This window comes from Myotis lucifugus, unplaced genomic scaffold (assembly GCF_000147115.1).
Source record: "Myotis lucifugus unplaced genomic scaffold, Myoluc2.0 scaffold_45, whole genome shotgun sequence".
In the NCBI taxonomy this organism is placed as follows: domain Eukaryota; kingdom Metazoa; phylum Chordata; class Mammalia; order Chiroptera; family Vespertilionidae; genus Myotis; species Myotis lucifugus.
In genome coordinates this window covers 6,218,580-6,240,100 of record NW_005871093.1, presented here as the reverse complement: position 1 = coordinate 6,240,100, position 21,521 = coordinate 6,218,580, and the positions used below count along the sequence as shown (strand labels likewise).

General features: G+C 45.5%; 1 protein-coding gene and 1 long non-coding RNA gene across 5 annotated transcripts; one reads left to right on the top strand and one right to left on the bottom strand.

The window, feature by feature from the left end:
• Nucleotides 1-1,166: 1,166 nt before the first annotated feature.
• Nucleotides 1,167-9,154, bottom strand: RHBDD2 (rhomboid domain containing 2). Of its 4 annotated transcripts, XM_023753476.1 has the most exons (5): nt 8,915-9,047; nt 7,228-7,353; nt 6,473-6,880; nt 3,912-4,062; nt 1,167-1,632 (listed from the first exon to the last, which is right to left on the bottom strand). In XM_023753476.1, the coding sequence occupies exons 3-5, from the start codon at nt 6,633-6,635 to the stop codon at nt 1,278-1,280; spliced, it is 669 nt and encodes a 222-aa protein (XP_023609244.1). In that variant the 5' UTR covers nt 6,636-6,880; nt 7,228-7,353; nt 8,915-9,047; the 3' UTR covers nt 1,167-1,277. The 4 variants fall into 4 exon arrangements, with proteins under 4 accessions (XP_023609244.1, XP_014310874.1, XP_023609243.1 ...); XM_014455388.2 differs by lacking the exon at nt 7,228-7,353 and having other exon boundaries at nt 8,915-9,154; XM_023753475.1 differs by lacking the exons at nt 6,473-6,880; nt 7,228-7,353 and having other exon boundaries at nt 8,915-9,154.
• Nucleotides 9,155-14,791: 5,637 nt separating this feature from the next.
• On the top strand, nt 14,792-20,192 carry LOC106697074. Its single transcript, XR_002829122.1, has 3 exons — nt 14,792-14,933; nt 19,595-19,679; nt 20,154-20,192. It is a non-coding gene; the product is annotated as an uncharacterized LOC106697074 (long non-coding RNA).
• The last annotated feature ends 1,329 nt before the right edge of the window (nt 20,193-21,521 follow it).

The following is a 21,521-nucleotide window of genomic DNA, read 5'->3' as shown; positions in this document are numbered from 1 at the left end:
TTTGTTAAATGGCATTTAAATATATAAAATAAATACCAAAAATATAAGTCTTTGTTTTACTATGGTTGCAAATATCAAAAAATTTCTCTATTTGACACGGCACCAGAGTTAAGTTAGGGTTTTCCAAAATGCTGACACACCGAGCTCAAAAGATTTGCCATCACTGGTATAAGGTCTTGCCAGGGAGTCCTTCTCGTGGTGGTCCCACTTCTGGCTCTGGCAACAGCCTCTCCTCCCTAAGAGTAGTGGCTCCCTGCTGTCGCCAATCTCAAGGTTGCCAAACCTTCCTGTCTGCCCTTTTAGTTCTCCCAGCACCTTTGCAACTCATTCCCCCTACCAGATCCCCATTGGGTGGAGGAGGCCATTTGCCTGACTTGACCCCTCCTAGATCTCTCCACTTCACCATCACACCCTATATAACCCCTGCCCAAATCCTGCTCTCCATATTCTCCAGCCAGACCAGAGACCACAAACCAACAGCAGGTTAGAGGCTGTTTCTTTATACAAAGGTCATCAACACCATGGACCCACCAGCATGCTGCTGCGGTTCACACTGTCCTTCTCACCACTTCTGGGGCAGAAGTCTAAGGGGTGGGGAGTGGGCAGTCACTGCAGGGAAAAACACTATGCACACCTGGGGACTGCCGAGCACACCGGGGACTGCCGAGCACACCGGCTGGGAGGTCCCAAAGGGCAGACACAGACACTATACAGTCGAGTACTATACACAGTGACAGGAAGGAAATGCAGAGCTGGAACTGACCATTGGTGACTACTGACAACCAAGAAGCCCAGCTGTGCCACTACAGAGCTAGGCATCATCATGTAATCAGTCTTGCTTCTGCAGCTACAAAATGGGGACAATAAACTATACGTCACAAAGTTGTCATGAAAATGAAATAAGGGCCTAGCTGGTTTGGCTTAGTGGATAGAGCATCGGCCTGTGGACTGAAGGGTCCCAGGTTCGATTCCAGTCAAGAGCACACGCCTGGGTTGCAGGCTTGATCCCCGGTATGGGGTGTGCAGGAGGCAGCCAATCAATGATTCTCTCTTATCTCGATGATTCTCTCTCTCTCTCCGTCTCCCTTCCTCTCTGAAATCAATAAAAATATATAAAAAAATAAAAATAAAATGTAATAAGGACATATAGCAAAGTACTCAACACAGAGCCTGGCACAGAGGTGTTTAATAAATAATTTTTTGTCAAGAAAACCTTAGCTCAGAGAGGACCTTCTTCGGAAGGTCAGATGTAAGATAATTTCCCTAGAAATTTCCCATCAAGGGATCAGGACCCTTGAGCATTCCTTGGAGTCTGTAGTCTCTGGAGTGGGCAGGGCCCTGGAACATTCAGTGGCAGGGCAGTTGAGGGGGATGAGGGGCTGGACCCCTAAGGAGACCGCTACGGAACCTGGGTAGGCACAGGAGTTAGGGGCTGTGCCAAAATGGTTCTGCACGTAACACAGGCCGGAGGCAGGCTGGTAGGGAGGCAGGCTGGGCATGTGCCCAGGAGCACAGGCTGGCCAGGAAGCTAGTTTCTGGCCACTGGCATGCTGCATCTGGGCAACAAGGGGGCTTGGGGACAGGTGAGGGTAGCTGCTCTGCGTGGGGTAGGAGCCGGGCACAGGGTTCAGCCTGGAATGGAACAAGAGAAAAAATGGTCATTCAGCTAGAAATGCCAAGGCACACAGCACCCCCAGCTGTCATTCCACATGAGGAAAGCTTGGGGTCACTGTGCTACTTCATATTACAATGTGCTCTAGACACTGCTTTAACGGACTCTAAGTACTAACTAGGGAGAAAGGTTAAACTCAACCAAACAGAAAACAGATGCCCAGAGAGGGAAGGTCCCACTCATGGTCCTGCAGAAAGCCAGCAGGATGAAGGGATATTGGGCTCATGAGTGAGACCACCTGAGTGTAACCTACTCGCAGCAGCTTGCAAACTGGGTGGAGATGGGGACCAGATCCCAGTAACCAGCGGCTGGCTCAGCAATTCTATCCTAAGAGAAAGGATCCATTCCTGTGGGAAGGAAGGTGGGAAGGCTCCAATGGGGTAACATAGGGCTTGGGCCCAGGCCTTGTCTGCTGTGAGATTTTCTACCTGTGATTTCAGGAACAAACACTCACTCACAGCTCAAAGTCCTGGCCGGCAGAAACCAGTGACAGATGTGGGGAGCTATCTGTGCTGAGGCTCAGGGCCGCAAAACAGACACATGTGGCTGAGACTGTGAATGGAGACACAGCCTAAGTTTTATCCTCTGAACTTTTGTGCAAAGTTCCAAATATAGAGAATGTATGCCAACACCATTGATGTCTGTTAGGTGACTGGACTAAACCTGTGTACATTTTAATTAAAACCCAACCTTACAAATCAAATGTACAAGTAAGTACGGACACCAGATACTTAATAGCACTTCCAGGACATTTTGAAATGTAGAGGTTTTGGCCTACCAGAAGTTCAACAAGAGCCTCCAGGGAGGCAAAGCTGTCCAGAGAGCCACGTCAACTGCCCAAACACGTGTTGTAGTATTGCCCGTGTGCCATTGTCAGACCATCTGACACTGTGTCCTGTTCTGGGTGCCTACAGCAGGCCAGGATAATGAGGGACCAAACATGGGAGGAACTGAAAAAGTTACCATGTCCTCCACCCAGAGCTGCATGTCACAGTGAAGCAGGATCACTCCTGGCACCAGTGAGTCACAGTTATAGAGAGGTGACTGCAATTCAACATGGAAGAACTTTCTCATCAGGGGCTGCCTTGGAGTGAGCTCCCAGCCACTAGGGGGTGAAAGTTAAGACTGGGTGACCGTGACCACAGCCAGCCGTTTTAGAGGGGACTCTTTCACAGAGTGGGAAATTGCATTCGAGGACCCTTAAGTCCTCTCTGGACTCCATGAGAACAATTAAAAGTCCAAAAGCCACAATTCACCTCATTCTATATTTAAACAGTCTCCCAAAATTTAGACCTCAGGAATTACTTGTCTGGAGCAAAGTGGGTGAATGTGCATTTTTTATTTTTGCAATTATCCACCTCCCCCAAATATGTGCTTTTGAAAAATGGTCAGAGGGCTTTGAGCCTGTGAAGGCTGAGAATGTCCACCTCCAATTTAACCCAAACCCCATATCCAGGCAGTCACAGAGGGCAAAATGTACCTCACCGATGGCTGAAGGCAAAAAGGGGCCACTGGCATCCTGACTTCACAGTGAGCCCTTACTTTTGGAGGAACCGTGTCATCTGAGCATGGACAGGAACCAGAGGAGGACAACAGGCCGACAGTGTGGCACAGTGGAAAGGGAGTAAGGAAGACCTGGAAGCAGGGGACCCTCGTTCTAGACTGAGCTCTCCTGCCTGTGTTACACGGAGAAAGACTCTTGTCCTTCCTTCGGGCCAAAGGAAGCAATGAGGCTCCAAGAGCTCTGACAGCTTGCTTACACTGTTCATTGAGAGTTAATGAGCCTGGACTAGAAACAGTAAACTTCACCTTCTCTTGCTGAGTGGCCAAGAAAACCCGATCTCTCAGGTCTTGGGGTGTGCTACCTCCTAAGCCTCCAAGTCAGCTTGTGGCCTGGCTGTGCTCCTTACCAGTATGCCATGCTAGAGCCCAATCCAGCCTGCAGAGTGCTTGTCAGTGCTGAGGGCTGGTAGTAACACTATCTAGGACCGCTCCCTCAAGCTGGCTGTCACAGTCACTCACCAGTGCTTCTAATGCCTTCCCCCTTCCCACTCCCGCTCACTCCCTACTTCAGATGCAGTTGGCCAGAATCTAGAGTGCTCAGAAGACATCTGTGCATAGATTTTCTGGGCCCAGGGCTACTCACATCTGTTCCTTTTTTCCCGTGACACTGAACTAGTCACCATCTACAGGCCCTGGAATTGCTTTAAGAATAAGATTTAAGAGTTCTATAACTTACTTCCGGTTCCGGGCTGCTCTTCTTTCGGCTGAAGAACCTGAGATGTATTTGAATATCGAAATCCTCCTCATAAGGCTGAAAGGGAACTTCTGGTCAAGCTTCAATGCTATTTTCTCTGAGATGTCGAAGGAATAGCAGTATGTGAGGCCATCTGAGGTTGGCATATTAAGTAAAATTGGAAGCAGCTAGAGAGGAGTGCTGAACACTCCCCAGAGAAGAATATAGGTTCCCACATTTAATTCACAGGGGCATTAGTGCTTTTCCACCATAAACTCTGATTGGTTTTTCAAGCTCAGGGGAAAACAAAATTTGAGTTTCTATCCCCTATACCTCAGAGGGAACAAGGCCCAGCAAAAGGAGAGGGCAGAGCCCTGGCCGGTGTGGGTCAGTTTGTTGGGCACCATCCCAGGCACGGAGGGGTTGCAGGTTCGATTCCCAGTCAAGGCACGTGCCCAGGTTGCGGGCTCAATCCCAGGTGGGGATTGTGCAGGAGGCAGCCAATCAATGTTTTGCTCTTACATTGATGTTTCTATCTCTCTCTTTCTCTCCCTTCTTCTTCTCTAAAATTAATAAAAATATATTAAAAAATAAAAGGCAAAGATTAGAGAAGCAACTATATGCTATCTATAAGAAACAAGCTTTGAATATAAAGACATATTAAAAATATAAGGATGAAAAAATATATACCATGCAAATCCCAATTTTAAGAAAGTAGAAAGTTGGAATAACTATTAGTATTAGACAACGAAGACTTTAGGGCAAAGAATATTAATATAGAATAAAGGGGTCTATTTCATAATGATAAAAGGGAACTCATTAAGATAACATAACAATCCTAAATGTGTATGCATCCAATTATAGAGTTTCAAAATATTTGAAGCAAAAACTAATGAGAACTGAAAGGAAAAAAGAAATCCACAATTTTAGTTTGATTTCAACAGTTCTCTTAGTAATTGAGAGAGCAAGTATAAGGAGAAGGCTCTGCCCTCTCCTTTTGCTGTGTCTTGACCTAACTGGCATATATTAAACTTTATACCCACCAACTGCAGAATGCACCTAGAACATTCACCAAGATGTACCAAATGCTGGGCCAGAACTGAAGTTAAAAGAGCTGTAAAATTACTAAGGATAGTCTCTTATCTCATGAAATAAAATTAGAAATCAATATCAAAAAGAAATCTGGAAAATCACCAAACATTTAGAAATTAAGCAACTCACTTATAAATAAACCCTGGGTCAAAGAAGAAATCCCAAGGAAAATTAGGAAATACTTTTAACTGAGCGATGACACAACATACCAGAATTTGTAGAATGCAGTTAAAATAGTGCTTATATGGGAGTATTTAGGTTTCAATTTTCATATTAGGAAAGTTTAAAATCAATTAAATTAAAAATAGCAGCTATGTTATCAATGTGTATTTATATACTATCTATCCCAATAGATAATTGAATCACAAATTAAAAGTGATTTTAGAAATGTACCTATCTAACTCCAACACTACCAATTCTAATGTTTAAAAGAGTAACCCGCCCTGGCCAGTGTGGCTCAGTTGGCTGAGCGTTGTTCCAAAGTTACAGGTTCAATTTCTGGTCAGGGCATATGCCGGGTTACGGGTTAGATTCCTAGTAGGGGGCATGCAGGAGGTAGCTGATGGATGTTTCTCTCACATTGATGTTCCTTTCTCTTTCCCTCTCTCTCTCAAATCAATAAAAACATATTTTAAAATAATAATAAAATAAATATTTTAGATCCCCCCCAATTGCCAGAATATTTATACAAGGGATATAAGGCTTGTCCTAAATTTTTAACCACCCATATGGTAAAAGCCTATCATAAAAAAAAGTGGGTGGTTTTTGTTGTGCACATGCACATGCATGCATGTGTGTGTGTTCTATGAGAAAAGACTAAACCAAACAAAATTAAGACAAACAAATCTGTTTTCTATTCCTTTCATGGAACATCTCCAGCTCATGGATATTTCAGATTCTTCTACTTACACCTTAGTTTACAAGGGGGAAAAAATCAAATCAGAAATTTTTGTTGTTAATCCTCACCCAAGGATATTGTTTCAATTGATTTTTAGAGAGAGTGGAAGGGAAGAAGGGAAAGAAAGAGAGAGGGAGAGAGAAACATCAATGTGAGAGAGAAACATCAATTAGTTGCCTCCTGCACTCAGCCACGACCGGGGCGGGACTGAACCTGCAACTTAGGTATATGCCCTTGATTGGACTCGAACCCGAGACCCTTTGGTGCATGGGCCAATGTTTTAACCACTGAGCCACACCGGCCAGGGCTAAATCAGAATATTTTACTAACTGGTAACACTACACTGGCATGAAGAGAGAGAGCTGTACTGATATTTTCCAGATGAGGACATTCTAGCCTAGAAGAGGGAAGCAACAGATCTACCCAAGGCCGTGTGGTTTTCAAAGCTGAAAGCTGTAACTCAGATTACCTATATCTGACCCCATGGCTCTACCTACATGACCCCTCTAGCCTCTCCAACTTGGTTTACTCTTTGGGATGTCAACGTTCTATCATTCCCTTCCAGGAAGGATACATGCTAGCCCAACTCCAAGTCCACAGACATTACTGAGAAAAGAGGTCTGAGGAATGAGCCAGGAGGCACACAGCAGGAGCCATGGCACCAGGAGGGAGGGCACAACCATGCCGAATACCAGGGCCCTCCTCATGCGGGAGCGGACAACACTGACTCCCAGCATGGCAAAAGCCACTGGGGTGAAACCTCTGGCCTCCTCCACCTCCCCTAACTTCAACAGCGACGACACGGCCTCAAAGGACAAGTAGATGATAGCGGAGATGAGGGCGAAGATCACGGTGAAGAAGCAGTGGCGGACGGTGCCCACGGTTCTCTCAAAATTGCCAGCAAAGCGCCAGATAATGATAGCACCACAGAGCAGGGAAACTGGATTCTCATAGACAAAGATGTAGGTCACCAGCCTGTAAACTGCAGAGGGAGCTGGGTTAGAGGCCTGACATTGGGTTGCTCCAAGGTGGGAAAGACAGGTTACAACCCACCTAGAAAAGGGGGAGGAGCTCCTATGACAGCGCACTGAGAACCAGTGAGAATCAGCCAGGAGCCAAGATAAGCAATGGGAAGCAACAATGATCAGAACCCAAGACTCAAAATAGAGGCATGAATGTCTAAATCCCTGCTCTTTCCCACACCTGGAGTTAAGTCTTTTCAGTGACTGATTTCCATGTGGAAAAAAATAATAATAATACTTTTTAGCATGGGATAGTCTTTGAATTTGTAATTTGCTTTGTGCCCCCTTTTTAGGTTTTAATACTGACCTATCTCACCAGGCAGTTTGAGGGTTAATTAATTGTAACAGCTTCAGGGTGGATTGAGTGGGTGTCCCTTAACACTCTGTATGCCAGTCTCCTCGGCTGTAATCCTGACCTCTCCTTCCATAGTGGCTGTTCAGAGGAAGAAAAAAGGGACCATGAATTATTTTGCACCTATAAAGATCACTGTAATCTAGATATAAAAGATATAAAATTATCACTGACAATATAGGTGTAAAACTCACAAGTCTTCCTTAAAAGTGCTTACCCAGTCCTACAGGTAGAGTGACACTTTATGTGCAATAAGACAGCAAAGAATTTAACTTCTGTTTTTCTAAAAGCAGACATGTCTTATGTACTTTTGTCCTTGTAGGCCAAAACATTAAACGGAAGGAGGGGGACTGGTGAAGTGGCAGTAATACTGGACTTGGAGCCTAAAGACTTGGAGTGGAATCTTGGTTCTATCATGTAAGGGCAGGCTGAACTTAGGTCACCGGGCCTCGTGGCTTATTTCCTCAGTATGAAGTAACAGATTATACTTGAGGCCTTCAAAGGTCTTTTATGTGTCTAATACTCATTTGCCCATGAACCCCACACTCGGGGAAGCTGTAAATTAAAGAAAATGGGGAGCTCAGTGTAGGCTGACATTTTGCATCTGTCTATGACCTGCTCTGCATCCCAGTGGGGGGAAGTTTTAGATTTGAACAGGGAGGCAGGCTGTGGTCCTCAGTCGGGCCATCTCTGTCAGGCCTCATTATCTGAAGCGTACATGGTTATTTGTCAAATACTTCCACAACTAAAATCCCAAGTGTAAATGTGAAGATTCTAGAAGCAACACTATATGATTTGGGGATTGTATACCCCAAAGCTCCAGTTCCAAAACATCACTCTATGAAAAGAAAAATCTGGGTTCTGTCTCAGCTGACTTAATAGTTCTGTTTCTCTGCATGAAGCCTCAGTCTCATCTAAATGATGGGCAATAATAAAGCCTACATCATGGGATCATCGAGAGGATGAAATAATGTGTGCACGCTTTGCCAAACAGCAAGTCGTATAAATTTCCCACGTCCTCGCCAGGAAAGAACGGAAGTTTACCAGCAGATGTTTATACTTATTCGCTCTGCAAATTTCTCTCCCCCAAAGAAATCTAGCCCCTCTCCCCACGAGCTGGGAATCTGACTCTGGATTAAGATACAAACGAAGCAGCAGAAGAAATTCTAAACCTCAAGAGGCCAGGACGCTTACACAGGGGTAGCCACAGATAAAGTTGTAATGTCTTGATGAAGATGCGAGGGGGAAAAAAATTCCAGTGGGAGGGAGTTAGGCCCTAAAGCAGACTTGAGTGTGTATATGACAAGGGAGGGGGAGAGGAAAAATCCTCCGGGGAGCGTGCGCACGGGTGAATGAAACCTGTTTCCTAGCGAATGAATTGAGGGGGCCTTCATCAGTCCAGTGGAGACAGGGAAGGTAACACATTAAAGTAGGGAAAGATTGCAATGATGACGAAGGGGGGGCTCTGGAGAGACAAAGACCTGGAACATGGGGCTGGTCCTCCGGGTGGAGAGGATGATGATGCGGACGGAGTAGCTGGAGGTGAGGCCTGATGGCGCGGGTGCTGGGAGCCCAAAGCCCAGGGCCTGGCGAGGTCGGAGGAAAAGGGCTGACACCTGGCGCTCGAGCCCGCCCAGCTCACCTTGCCAGTTGCGCAGGCAATCGGATCGCAGAGAGAGGCCGGAGGGCGGCAGGGGCGGCTGCAGCAGAAACAGGCGGGGCCCGGACACCAGGAGCGAGAGCAGCGCGGTGAAGAAGGTGGCGGACGGCACCTCTGGACGCGAGCACCAGCTTCGACGTCCGGTCTCCGAGGCCGCCATAGCCACCACCGCGCCCGCGCCGGCTGGGCGCCACCAATTCGCCGGCTCCTTCCGCCTCCCAGTGGCTATCTCCCCTGGCAACAGCGGGGGAGGCGGCCGGAAGCTCCGCCTCCCCCAGGCCCCGCTCGCTTCGAGCTGCCCAATCCGCTTGCGGGGACCAGCCTCCCTCGCGCACAGACAGCCGGGAGTCCTGCCTGCACCCTCTACCTCCGCGGGCTGGTGGCCCCGCCGGCTCCGGGCTGTGATTTGAGTTTCCTCTCCGCTCTAGGTACCTAATGACTATGGTCCCTGTGGTTTACAGAACACTCACTCTCTCTCTCTCTCTCTCTCTCTCTCTCTCACACACACACACACACACACACCCTTATGTGTGTTTATCCCGGTTATAGGGATGAGGAAACTGAGGCCTGGGGAGGTCCCTGGCTAATTCGTTAAATGGCAAAGACGGAATTAGAACTCAGGTCCTCCCACTGCTAAGGAACAGGTTGGGCACCGGGACACCTATGCTATGGCCTGGATTTGGCAATATGTACAGCTGGGGCAGCCTTCCGTGGCTGGGTTGGAGAGGCAGGAACGTGAAACTAAAGAGGGATTCTCTGAAGGCCCTGAAGAGGTAGGAATGTAATATCCCGCCTTAGTAATCAGGGTGTCGGCGCTTGAAGTTAGACATGTGCTTTTGCCAGAGAACAGCTGTTGAAGGTTGAACGCTGGAATATTGTTTCCCTGAGGACAGATGCTCTAGAAGTTGAGGCAACTTGCCCAAGGTCCCAAGTGGGAAATGGTAGCACTGGGATTTGAACCGGGCTTGCTGGGCTCCAGTGTTCTGCCCTTTTCCCTATAATATTTCCCTCTCGTGCCCTGCCTCCCTGTCTGTAAATTTGCCTTGAGGCCACACAGACTACTGAAAAATAAATGCTTCGCAGTCTGTGCTGGATATTCAGATCCATTCTCAGGCCCTGCTCTGCCCTCTCTCTGTAGCTTTAGCCGTGTCTGTGTTTCCCTCAAACATCAGGAAGAGAACCAGAGATTCTTTTGTGTTTAGTACTAAAATAGAAGCATAATTTCCCAGACATAAATATAAAGCAGTGGGACATATTTAAATGAATACTGTGTACATGGAAACTAATGCTGCTCATGAGACAGCAGTGGGCATGAAAATTAAGGTTTTACTCAACAGGGTGTGAGATATAAATCAGGAATCAGGATTGTGGTGGAGCTGCTAAACATAGGGGACGGGAACTGAGGCTGCTGGAACTGAAGTCTGAGCCGTGGAAAGAGGAAGGGGGTGGTGGTCCCATCTCCTCTGTGCCAGTCAGGCCATTCCAGGAGTTCTGGGTCTACTTCTAGACACACATTCTGAAAAAAGATGTGGAAAAACTAGAGCTTGTCCAACAAACAGTGACCAGGATTGGGAGGGGGAAAGGAAGAGGCAACAAAGAGACTTCCCTTCCAGAATGAGCCACTGTATCCGTCTGAAGGGCTTTCCTAGAGAAGAGGGGGTAGATTTATTCTGGGTTTCTCTGGAATGGAGCACTGAGGCAGAATGGTGGAAATGGCACACAATGGGAGACACGCTTAAGAAAGAACTTTCTGACAGTTTGGGTTGTCCATCCATGGAATGAGCTGCTTTGATCAATACTGGGCTCCCGGGTGTGTGCAAGCAAAGGCCATCTGGTGACTTGATGAGAATGTTGAAGAGCATCAGGTTGAAGGTGGAACTGGATGCCTTTTAAAATCTTTTTGGATCTTCAGTTCTAAGACTCTGTAAACAAACACCAAGGCATGTGGAGGGTTGATACACTTACCAGAGGGTCGAGGGTAATCTCATTTGGTCTGGCAGAATGAGTTGTGATGACTGCACATATCCTACAGCAAAGGCTGTGAAGTCGAATGCAGGGAGCACCCAGAGGTCTCCTGTCTCTAATTCTGTCTGTCTCTCTGATTCTGCCTTCCTCTACTCATTTTTTTTTCCAATTATGCCTCCAGGAAACCCAAAGACCTTCCTCAAACTCATGGGGTGGAGAACTGGAATGAAAAAACAGAGCCTCCTTCAGCAGGAGGGCATGGGGATGGGGCACCATGGGACTGTGAGATCATTTTTATCCTATCTGCTTTGCCCTTGGTCCACAAAGAGACTTCCAGCCCCAAACGAGCTACCCAGAGACACCTCTGTTTACAGTTCTGCTGGGCATCCTCCTCCTATCTGGAGAGTGCCTGGTTCTCCACATGCCAGACTTTGAGGCTGGGGTACAGGTGACTTCTCAGGGAGCACGCACACCAGTGAGGACATTTCTAGCTCAAATCTGTCAGCAAATGCTGTAATCTCTACCTGCAACCTATTCCTCACCCAGCAGCCTGGGCAGTTTATTAAAAAGTAAATTAGAGCCCGGTTGGCGTGGCTCCGTGGTTGAGTGTCGACCTATGAACCAGGAGGTCATGGTTACTTAGATTCCTGGTCAGGGCACATGCCTGCGTTGTGAGCTCGATCCCCAGTGTGGGGCGTGCAGGAGGCAGCCGATCAATGATTCTCTGTCATTGATATTTCTTTCCCTCTCCCTCTCTGGAATCAATAAAATATATTTTTTTAAAAAGAATGCTTTTTTTAAAAAAAGTAACTTAGAAGGTACTCTTGTTACAATTTAGAATTAATAGGACACCCCAAATGTACAATTCCTTTCTAACCTTCTTCAGCTCATCTTCTGTCACTACACGCCCTGTGGGAGACAAAATAATGACGACACCCCCCCCCCCCCTGCCAAAGATGTCCATGTCCTAATCCCCAGGACCTCTGTGTAGCAAAAAGGGACTTTGCAAATGTGATTAAATTAGAAATCTTGAAATGGGAAGATTATCCTGGATTATTTGAGTGGGCCCAATGGAATCCTGAGTGTCCATTTAAGGAGACAGGAGGGTCAGAGGGAGAGAAGCTGATATGATAGAAGCAGAGGTTGGAGCTATGTGCTTTGAAGATGGAAGCAGGGGCCACTAGCCAAAGAATGAGGCAACCTTGAGAAGCTGAAAAAGGCAAGGAATCTGATTTTCCTCTAGCAGGGGTGGGGAACCTTTTTCTGCCAAGGGCCATTTGGATATTTAGAACATCATTTGTGGGCCATACAAAATTATCAACTTAAAAATTAGCCTGCTATATTTGGTCAGACATTTAATTAACTCGCCCCTAATGCCTTTGCAGGGCCAGACCAAATAATTTTGTGGGCCTTATATGGCCCAAGGGCTGGATGCTCCCACCTCTGCCCTAGAGCTCCAGAAGGAACAGGTCTGCTGACACCTTGATGTTAGCCCATTCTGGACTTCTGACCCCAGAACCAAAAGATTATAAAGTTGTTTTTCCCCCAATTCTTTTTATTATGGTAAAATACATATAACACTTACCTTTTAACCATTTTAAGTGTACAGTTAAGTGCTATTAAGTACATTTAATGTTGTGCAACTAGCGCCACCCCCCATCTCTATAACTTTTCATCTGTAAAACTGAAACTCTGCCCATTAAACAATAACTTCCAATTCCATACTCCCCCAGCCCCTGGAAACTGCCATTCTACTTTCTGTTCATAGAGATTTTGACTAGGTACCTCACGTAAGAAGAATCATGCAACATTTGTCTTTTTGTGACTGGCTTATTTCACGTAGCATAATGTCCTCAAGGCTCATCTATGTTGTAGCATGTGTCAAAATGTCCTTCCTTTTTAAGGCTGTGTAATTTTTTCTTGTATGGATATATTACATTTTGTTTATCCATTCATCTGTCAATGGATACTTGGGTTGCTTCTACCCCTTAGCTATTGTGCATAATGCTGCTGAGAACATAGGGGTACAATATCCCTTTGAGACGTAGATTTCAATTCTTTTGGGTGTATATCCAGAAGCAAAATTGCTGGATCATATGATACTTCTATTTTTAATATTTTGAGCAGCTGTACCATTTTACATTCTCACCAACAATGCACAATTCCAATTTCTCTATATCCTTATCAACACATTAATTTTTTTTCATAGTAGCCATCCTATGGGTGTGAAGTGGTAATTTGTGGGTTTTTAAAATATATATTTTTATTGATTTCAGAGAGGAAGGGAGAGGGAGAGAGAGAGAAACATCAATGATGAGAGAGAATCATCGATCGGCTGCCTCCTGCACACCCCCTACTGGGGATCGAGCCTGCAACCCAGGCATGTGCCCTTGACTGGAATTGAACCCAGGACCTTTTAGTCCGCAGGCTGACGCTCTATCCACTGAGCCAAACCAGCCAGGGCAATTTGTGTTGTTTTAAGCCACTAAATTTGTAGTAATTTGTTACAGCAGCAGTAGGAAGTGAATATATTCCCTCGCTACACGGGTGTCCTTTCTGTTTTCAAACCAGCCAGAATCGTCCTCGCTTCAGGGCCTTTGAATGCGTTCTTCCTTCTGTTGAAGCATTCTCCTGGGTCTTAGTGTGATGGCCTCCTCCTTAGCCATCAGGTCTCCAGCCCTGCTTCCTCAGAAAGGCCTTCCCAGATCACCCTCCTGGTATTTCTTCTTTCAGTGCAACTTGCCACAGTTTCATATCATCTCATCTACTCGTGTGTCTACTTATCTGATTGTCTGTCACTATTACTAAACTGAGCTCCCCAACGGCAGTGACCTACTATATCCTCCTCCAGCACCTAGAATAGACCTGGCACGTAGTCAGTGCTCAGAAATATTTGTTAGTCCCTCCTCTACATAGCTGGTGTCTGGAGTGCAGAAGAGAGGGCCGCAGTGGGTCAGAGGGCTTGCGGAGGTGATGAGCACCAAATGTCTCACTTTGCACCGCTGAGACAGCTCTGGGGTCAGTGCCAACCACCCACTCACCTTGGCCAGCCAGGGTGTCCCTGGATTTACACCCTCAAGCTCCCACCTGCACCCCAGGACGAGTCTGAGGAAGGGATTGAATGTTCTGGAGGGGCGGGGGTAGGGTGAGGACTGCAGTGTGGCTCCCTATTGCTCTTCCCTCTCTTTTGTCCTGTCCTGTGAGGATGGCAGTGGTGCAAAATGGCTTTTGTTATCAGTTCCCTACTCAAGCTTCTTTTAGCAGCACTCACACCTCAAAGCCATGTCCTCACTGTCCCCTGGTGGACAGTTCGGTGCAGGGTTCCTTGAGTCTGGTGGAGAAATGGTCCCCTCTCAAGGCAAAACACTGCCCCCTCCTGGTTGTCTCAGGAGGCTGCTCGCAGTTACATGGATGGCTTTAATTTGGGGACGACTGCAGCCTTATGTGGCATTCATTTGTCAAGCCATCTTTTCCCAGTTCTTTTTCCACACTCACAGGATGGAATACAGAGCAGTAAGCCTCCTGCCTAAGCACATTATCCCCAATGCACCAAGGTTGTGGGTTCGATCTCCTGTCAGGGTACATGCAAGAAGCAACCAATGAATGCATAAATAAGTGGAACAACAAATCTCTCTTTCAAATCAATTTTAAAAAACAAAAATTATCTCCAATGTTAGTAAAGTGGTTGTGTGTTTACGGTGTAGTATGCTATAGCTACGTGCAATATTACGCTGCAATTTAAAATTATATTTATCGGCCCCCGGTGACTTCACAGCCAAAGCGGGTGCCGGTCGTCGCGACTCGGAGGTGGGATGCTATGGATTTTGACTCTGACCGGTACGGTTAATTCTCCCTCTTCCTCTGCCTCCTCCTCTGCCTCTAAAGCCCTTTCTGCAGATCTCCTCAGAGAAAGAAAACGCCCGAAATTGGAGTCTAGGACCATCACGAGCGAGGAGTGGGGTTGAAGGTGGAGGTGGGTGCGGATGGAAGGTTCTCCTCCCTGAAGAGTCCCCCCTTGGTCGCCGTCATCCAGCGGGTAGCAGAGCAAGTTAGTGCTACACGTCATAGAAGGGACCAGCTCCCCCCCCCCCCAAAAAAAAAAATCGGTGAGAAAACAGCCAGGAGAGCCTGAGGCTCCTACCACCAAGACGTCAAGGAGTCACTTGATAACTGCACGCTCACCTCACCCGTGCGTGGTGAGCTTCCGATGCCAAGTGAGGCTGATTCCAAAATGGAGATAACAACATGAGCCGAGTTTTCTTTCTTGAAACCTCAAAAACACTCCCTTCAAAGGTCCATCTGACACCTGGGCCCAACAACGTAACCTCCCAGCCTCCCAGCCTCCGTTTGGAAACGTTGCCTGGCGAGCATTCAGTTTCCCCGTCAAATGGGAATGACAGTCCTAAGTAACTAGATACTTGGACCACACGAGGTAGCACGGAGAAGGGTAGAGAAGCCGCAGCAAAAGCTGTTGTCGTGTGTCACCTACGCCTGTGGCATGTGTTTCGGACCCCGTGCTCACACACGTGCGTGGGATTGTTCTATTGGTTACACGTTCTAAGGTTAAAAAGTGGCGCTGATTTTTAGAGTGTAAATTTTTTTTAATGTGCAAACAAGAAAGGCAACTGAACGTGGTATCTACATAGTAAGAATAATTTATTTCGGAAGCTACCAGATAATCCTCTGGGGAGTTCCTTGTCCTCGCTGCTAAAAATCTCTAGTAGCAGGATGAAGGAAAGGGAACCAAAGTTTGCTTGTTGTGTACGCTGGGTCAGGCACTTGATAAATCCAGAAGAAAAGGAAAGCCGTTCGCCTAGTTTAATATAGAAAGTAAGCATTTTGTTTTTCAACCTTCGCTATTTCAGCATGTGGGTTTGTTTGTTTTTTAAAGGCCTGTGCTGTTAGGCAAATACTGCATCACCCCTCAGGAAGATCTCTTTTTCTAAAAGAATAGGTAGGGAATGTTTTCCGCTTGCTAAGGATTTATTTTCTAGTTTTAATTGAGCCATCAGAGACAAAGGGGAAAGAAACAGGAAGTGGGAAACAGAAGAGTTAGCTGGATGAGATTCCAAAAACCTAATCCAGCCACAAAATTCTCTAGGTAATTGCTCTGGAAGAGCAGAGAATTGGCCTGGCAAGGAGAGGGAGAGAAGTATGAGTCATTATTTTAATCCTCCCCACCAACTTTTAAGGTATCCTTTTGAGGAAACTGAAAAGTAGGTTTTATTGTTGAAGGTAACACTGTACCCACGGCCTCCTTTCTATCAGGTGGTAAGAGTGTTAGGCACAGTGAGGGAAGACGTTACCAGCTGAGAAAAGGACATGTGCACTATATGGCTGGACTACAAGCTGCGAGAGTCCTTCTAAATATTGAGGACAAGACCTTGTGTTAAGTGCTGAGGACACTGAGATAAATAAAACAGCTGCCCTGAAGCAACTGACAGTAGTGAAAGAAACCTTCAAGAAAACAACAACAAACTAAGTACTGTGATGGAGACAAATGTTCAAAAGGTTCAGAAATAATAAGCCAGAGGTTATGTGGGAAAGCCAATGAAAGTGATGCTTAGTTGAGTCCAAATATTAGAGCTATTTCCTACTAATTGTAAAATTATACTGCGCTAGATTCTCAGGAAGTGAAATTGCAAGAGCACCAGAAAAGATGAGAGGAAACTATTCTAGCCAAAGGAATTCTAAAAGGTCTAATTAAGAGAGCCACATGTATTTAGAGAAATAAATGAAAGTTGCAAGAGATAAGTGCTACGGGGCTTACAGTGGGGTCATTCATTGGCCTGGTCAAAACGTTTAGGAAAGGCCTCTTTGAGGCAGTCACTCTGGAATGGAGATCTAAAGGATGAAAAACTGAAGGAAGCAGAACATCTTATGTAACGGCATCTTGTCAGGAACATTATAAGCCTGATTGATTGAAAGTAGGCCATGGTGGCCTAGTAAGCCATCGGTTTCAGGGAGAGGGTGCTACAGTGTGAAGCACTAAGACCACACTAAGCAAGGCCTCACTGGCCATACTGAGACCCTTCATCTTTTTCTTGAGAACAAATGGGGAGGGAATTTGATCTGATCAGAACTGTGTTTTGAAAAGATCATTCCAGCTGCAATGTGAGAATATGAACAGGGCCAGCAGTGGACCAATTAGGATTTATGATGGTGGTTAGTGTTGGTAGTAGTCAAGTGGATTGGGGTGGGAACAAGGAGATGAAGACAAGTGGAGGCATGGATGGGGGAAAAAAAAGGCCACATGCTAACCTGACTAGTTCAGGGAAGGCCTGCATGGCAGTTTTGCAAACTCAAAGACCTAAAGTAACCACAAAGGATAGTCTGAAATTAAAAATTTAACTAAAAGCTGTTTATAGTCGGTAGTCATTTCCTAGGCCACTATTTTCCCTGACAATGATCAACTTCAATCTTTACTGAGCCTATTGTCTTTCTGCATCTAAGATAGCATACCTGTGAAATGTCTGGGTAACTTGTAATATTCCTTTTTCAAGACCCTTTAGGGCACAACATATGGCACCAGGGCTGGAGACCACAAATTCCCCCCATTGTTATTGTTATCATGTTAATTGTCAACTGTTAACTATCCTGTATCCACCTATGGAAAAGAAGCATGTGTGCATCATTTCACTTTTTATCCAATCCCAGAGGTTTCCCCGCTTTGCTTTCTCCGATCTCCCTAATCTATCACCAATGGATTTCTTGTAACCCACTTATGGCTCCTCCTTTGATGGTAATTTATAAAAACAAGGTAAAAACCTGCCATTCTCCGGAGCATTATCCCAACACGTTGAGGTTTTGCTTCCCAGCAATTGTTGACAGTTTGGCTCAAATAAACACAAAAATTCTTTACAAAAATAAATAAATAAATAAATAAATAAATAAATAAATAAAATTTATCAACCCAAGAGAAGTGAAAATGTTTCCACACAAAAACTTGCACCAGGGTGTTCACAGCAGCATCATGCATCATAGTTCCAAAGTCAAAACAATCCAAATGTCCATCAGCTGGTGAATGGATAGACAAAGGTGGTGTATACATACGAGAATGGAGTGCTGAACATGCTATAATACGGATGAACTTGGAAAGATGTTAGTGAAACAAATCCGAAAGGAGCACATGTTGTATGATTCCACTTATATGAAATGTCCGGAGTAGGCAAATCCATAGAGACAGAAAATATATCAGTGGTTTCCACAGGCTGGAGGAAAAGGGGAATAGGGAATGAGTGCTAACGGGTATGGTATCTTTTTATTGGGTTGATAAAAATGTTTTACAGTAGTAGTGAGGGTTGCATAACTCTTTGAATATACTGAAAACTGCAGAACTGGACACTTAAAATAGTGAATTTTATGGTATGTGAGTTATATCTCAATAAAAATATGTGCAAAGAAATACAAATTTAAAAAAACTAAAAACCTAGTAGAAATGTGTACCCAAAAGAATGAACTTTACTGTGCATTAGTTTAAAAATGAATTTTAAATATGAAGAAATTTCAAGTATCTTGAGGGTGACCCTACATCTGAATCAAATTTGTACCTCCCAGAAGTCTAGTACATTGCCTTATGCTTGGCAGTGGTGTATTAAAGTCAATGGTAATGAAATCAAAATTATTTCCTTCGGGCAAGCATTAGCACCTTTACGGTAATTACTCTTCCATTTCCATGGCTCAGTGCTGACAAGAGGTTCCTATTTCTTGGTGATTGGCAAGCCTTCAGTTACAGTGAGTGCACATTGACCTGGAAAGTCACTTTCTGAGGTGTTGCCAGCTGCCAACCTAGGTCAATGCACACTCTGCCTTCCAGAACAAAAAAAAACACCTCAGTCTGACTGGACAGACTGCCTTCTACCCACAATTTCTCTTCTGTATATTCTGACCCACTTCCTCTGCTTCCTCCCTAGAGTTTGTATACATGTACACACACACACACACACACACACACACACACACACACACAATGGATTATGACATGAGCAAGAAATAACCTTTCATTGGGCTAAGCCTCTGACATTTGCAGGTTTATCTTTCTCAGCAAGGCCCTGGAGCAAACAGGTGGCATACACACTCAAAATGGGGCCCTTGAGGGGACCTTAATAAAGGGACTATTTATAACGGTGTGGGTGAGGTAGGGACAGGTGCAGTACCCCAGGGCTGGGTTTGGCTGAAGCCATTACATCTCCTAGGCCTGAGGGGGGAAGGGGAGGGCATCGTTCCTGAGCCTGATGAGAGTATCTGTATCAGCAGAGGCATGAGCCAGCTTCCTGGTACCTTCCATTGGTCAACTTCCCCTGAAGCTAAGAGCTGGGGAGCTCCTGGTGGGTAAAGGTCAGCCTCCTCTACAGAGAAGAATGTAGAAGGGTGGAGAGTGTGTCTGGAGGATGTAAAATATCCTGTCCACCCTGTTAGAGCTGCCACTGCTATTACCCTAAATTATACTGCAACCGAGAGTCAAACCTCCTTTACAGGAATTTATTCTCTATGATTTGTGGGTGGGGTAGAGCAGAGGCAGTGAGGAGGGGCTGAAGGGGAAGGATGCATCAGCTTTGAATCAGAATGCCTGAATTTAAAGGGATAATAAGATTTACTTCCCAAATCTGTGAAAAGGAACAAACAAGTTAATATGTGTGGAAGTTTTATAAAGTACTATACTATCCAAAAATAACTTTCTGTAATATGCCCCACTAGGAACCCTCTCCAGGATCACAGGCTAACCCAGACGCTCCATTCCTGAAGACTTACAGCTGCCCCCACACAAGGGATTAATTTACAGGTATTGAATTTCCCACTCTGATTTCATGAAACTATTTTTTCGAATCATACCCTAAACCTCTGACATCAGTGTCTTTATTATCACCGAACCCTCCTCTTAAACACACACACACACACACACACACACACACACACACACCTTTCTGTTATGGAACATTTTTTAAAGTATATTTTTATTGATTTCAGAGAGGGAGAGAGAGATAGAAATCAATGATGAGAGAAAATCCTGGATCGGCTGCCTCCTGCATGCCCCACACTGGGATCAAGCCCACAACCCGGGCACGTGCCCTTACCGGGAATCAAACAGTGAACTCCTGGTTCACAGGTTGAAGCTCATCACTGAGCCACGCCAGCTGGGCTGTTAGGGAACATTTTAAACAGATATGCAAGTCAAGAGAAAAGAATAGTGAAAGTACCCATCACCAGCTTTAATAATTATTATTTTTTTAAAAAAATATGTTTTCATTTATTTCAGAGAGCAGAAGGAAGAGGGAGAGAGGAATAGAAACATCAGCGAAGAGAGAGAATAATTGATCTGCTGCATCCTGTATGCTCCCTACTGAGGATCAAGCCCACAACCCCAGCATGTGCCCCCACTGGGAATTAAACTGTGACCTGATTCATGGGTCCATGTTCAACCACTGAGCAACACTGGCCTCGCTTTAATAATTATTAATGCCTGGCCAATCTTATTTCCTTTACACCCCACCCACTTCTCTCCTATATTATTATTTTATTTTTTAAGCAAATTGAGGTAAAAGTGACATAATATAAAATTAAGCATTTTAAAGCATACAATTCAGCAGCATTTAGTACATTCACAATGTTGTGCAACCACCACCTCTGTCTAGTTTCAATACATTTTCATCTCCCCAAAGTAAATCTGCACACACATTAAGCAGTCCCTCCCTTCCCCAGCCCCTAGCAACCACTAATCTGCTTGCTGTCTCTATGGATTTAGTTTTCTGGATATTTCATAGAATATGTAACATTTTGAGGCTGCTTTCACTTAGCACAATGTTTGCAAGGTTCATCCATGTCATTGCTTCATATAATTCATTTTGCCAATATAGCAATTTGTTTAACTAGTCCTCTGTTGATGGACATTTGGATTGCTTACACGTTTTTGCTATTATGAATAATGCTGCTGTGAACATGTACTTACATGGATTAGTTCAAGTGCCTGCTCTCAATTCTTTGCGGTATATTCCTAGAAGGAGAATTGCCGGGTGTTTTAAAGGTATCCAGAATTTGTTTTAATCAGGCATGCAGACATGGAAACCACTGTCATGAAGGAAGTAGTTTATGCTCATCGATCCCTAGAACCAGGAGGTACAGCATGTCACGCAGGGCCGCATGAGGAAGCACCAGAGTCGATCAGGAGGCACAGGGATCTGAGGAAAGTGTGGGCAAGAGCCTTTATTAGGCTTTCTGTGGAATAGGCAAGGCAGTGTGAGCGGCGTTAACATTGGCAAGGTTGCCCTAGTTGGTTGGCACCTGGCCATGGAGTGATTAGGGCGGGTGGATAGTGGCCTGGAGTGGAGAGCCCATAAAGGAGGTGGTTGGGGGGTGTGGGCAAGAGCCTTTATTAGGCTTTCTGTGGAATAGGCAAGGCAGTGTGAGCGGCGTTAGAATTGGCAAGGTTGCCCTAGTTGGTTGGCACCTGGCCATGGAGTGATTAGGGCGGGTGGATAGTGGCCTGGAGTGGAGAGCCCATAAAGGAGGTGGTTGGGGGGTGTGGGCAAGAGCCTTTATTAGGCTTTCTGTGGAATAGGCAAGGCAGTGTGAGCGGCGTTAGAATTGGCAAGGTTGCCCTAGTTGGTTGGCACCTGGCCATGGAGTG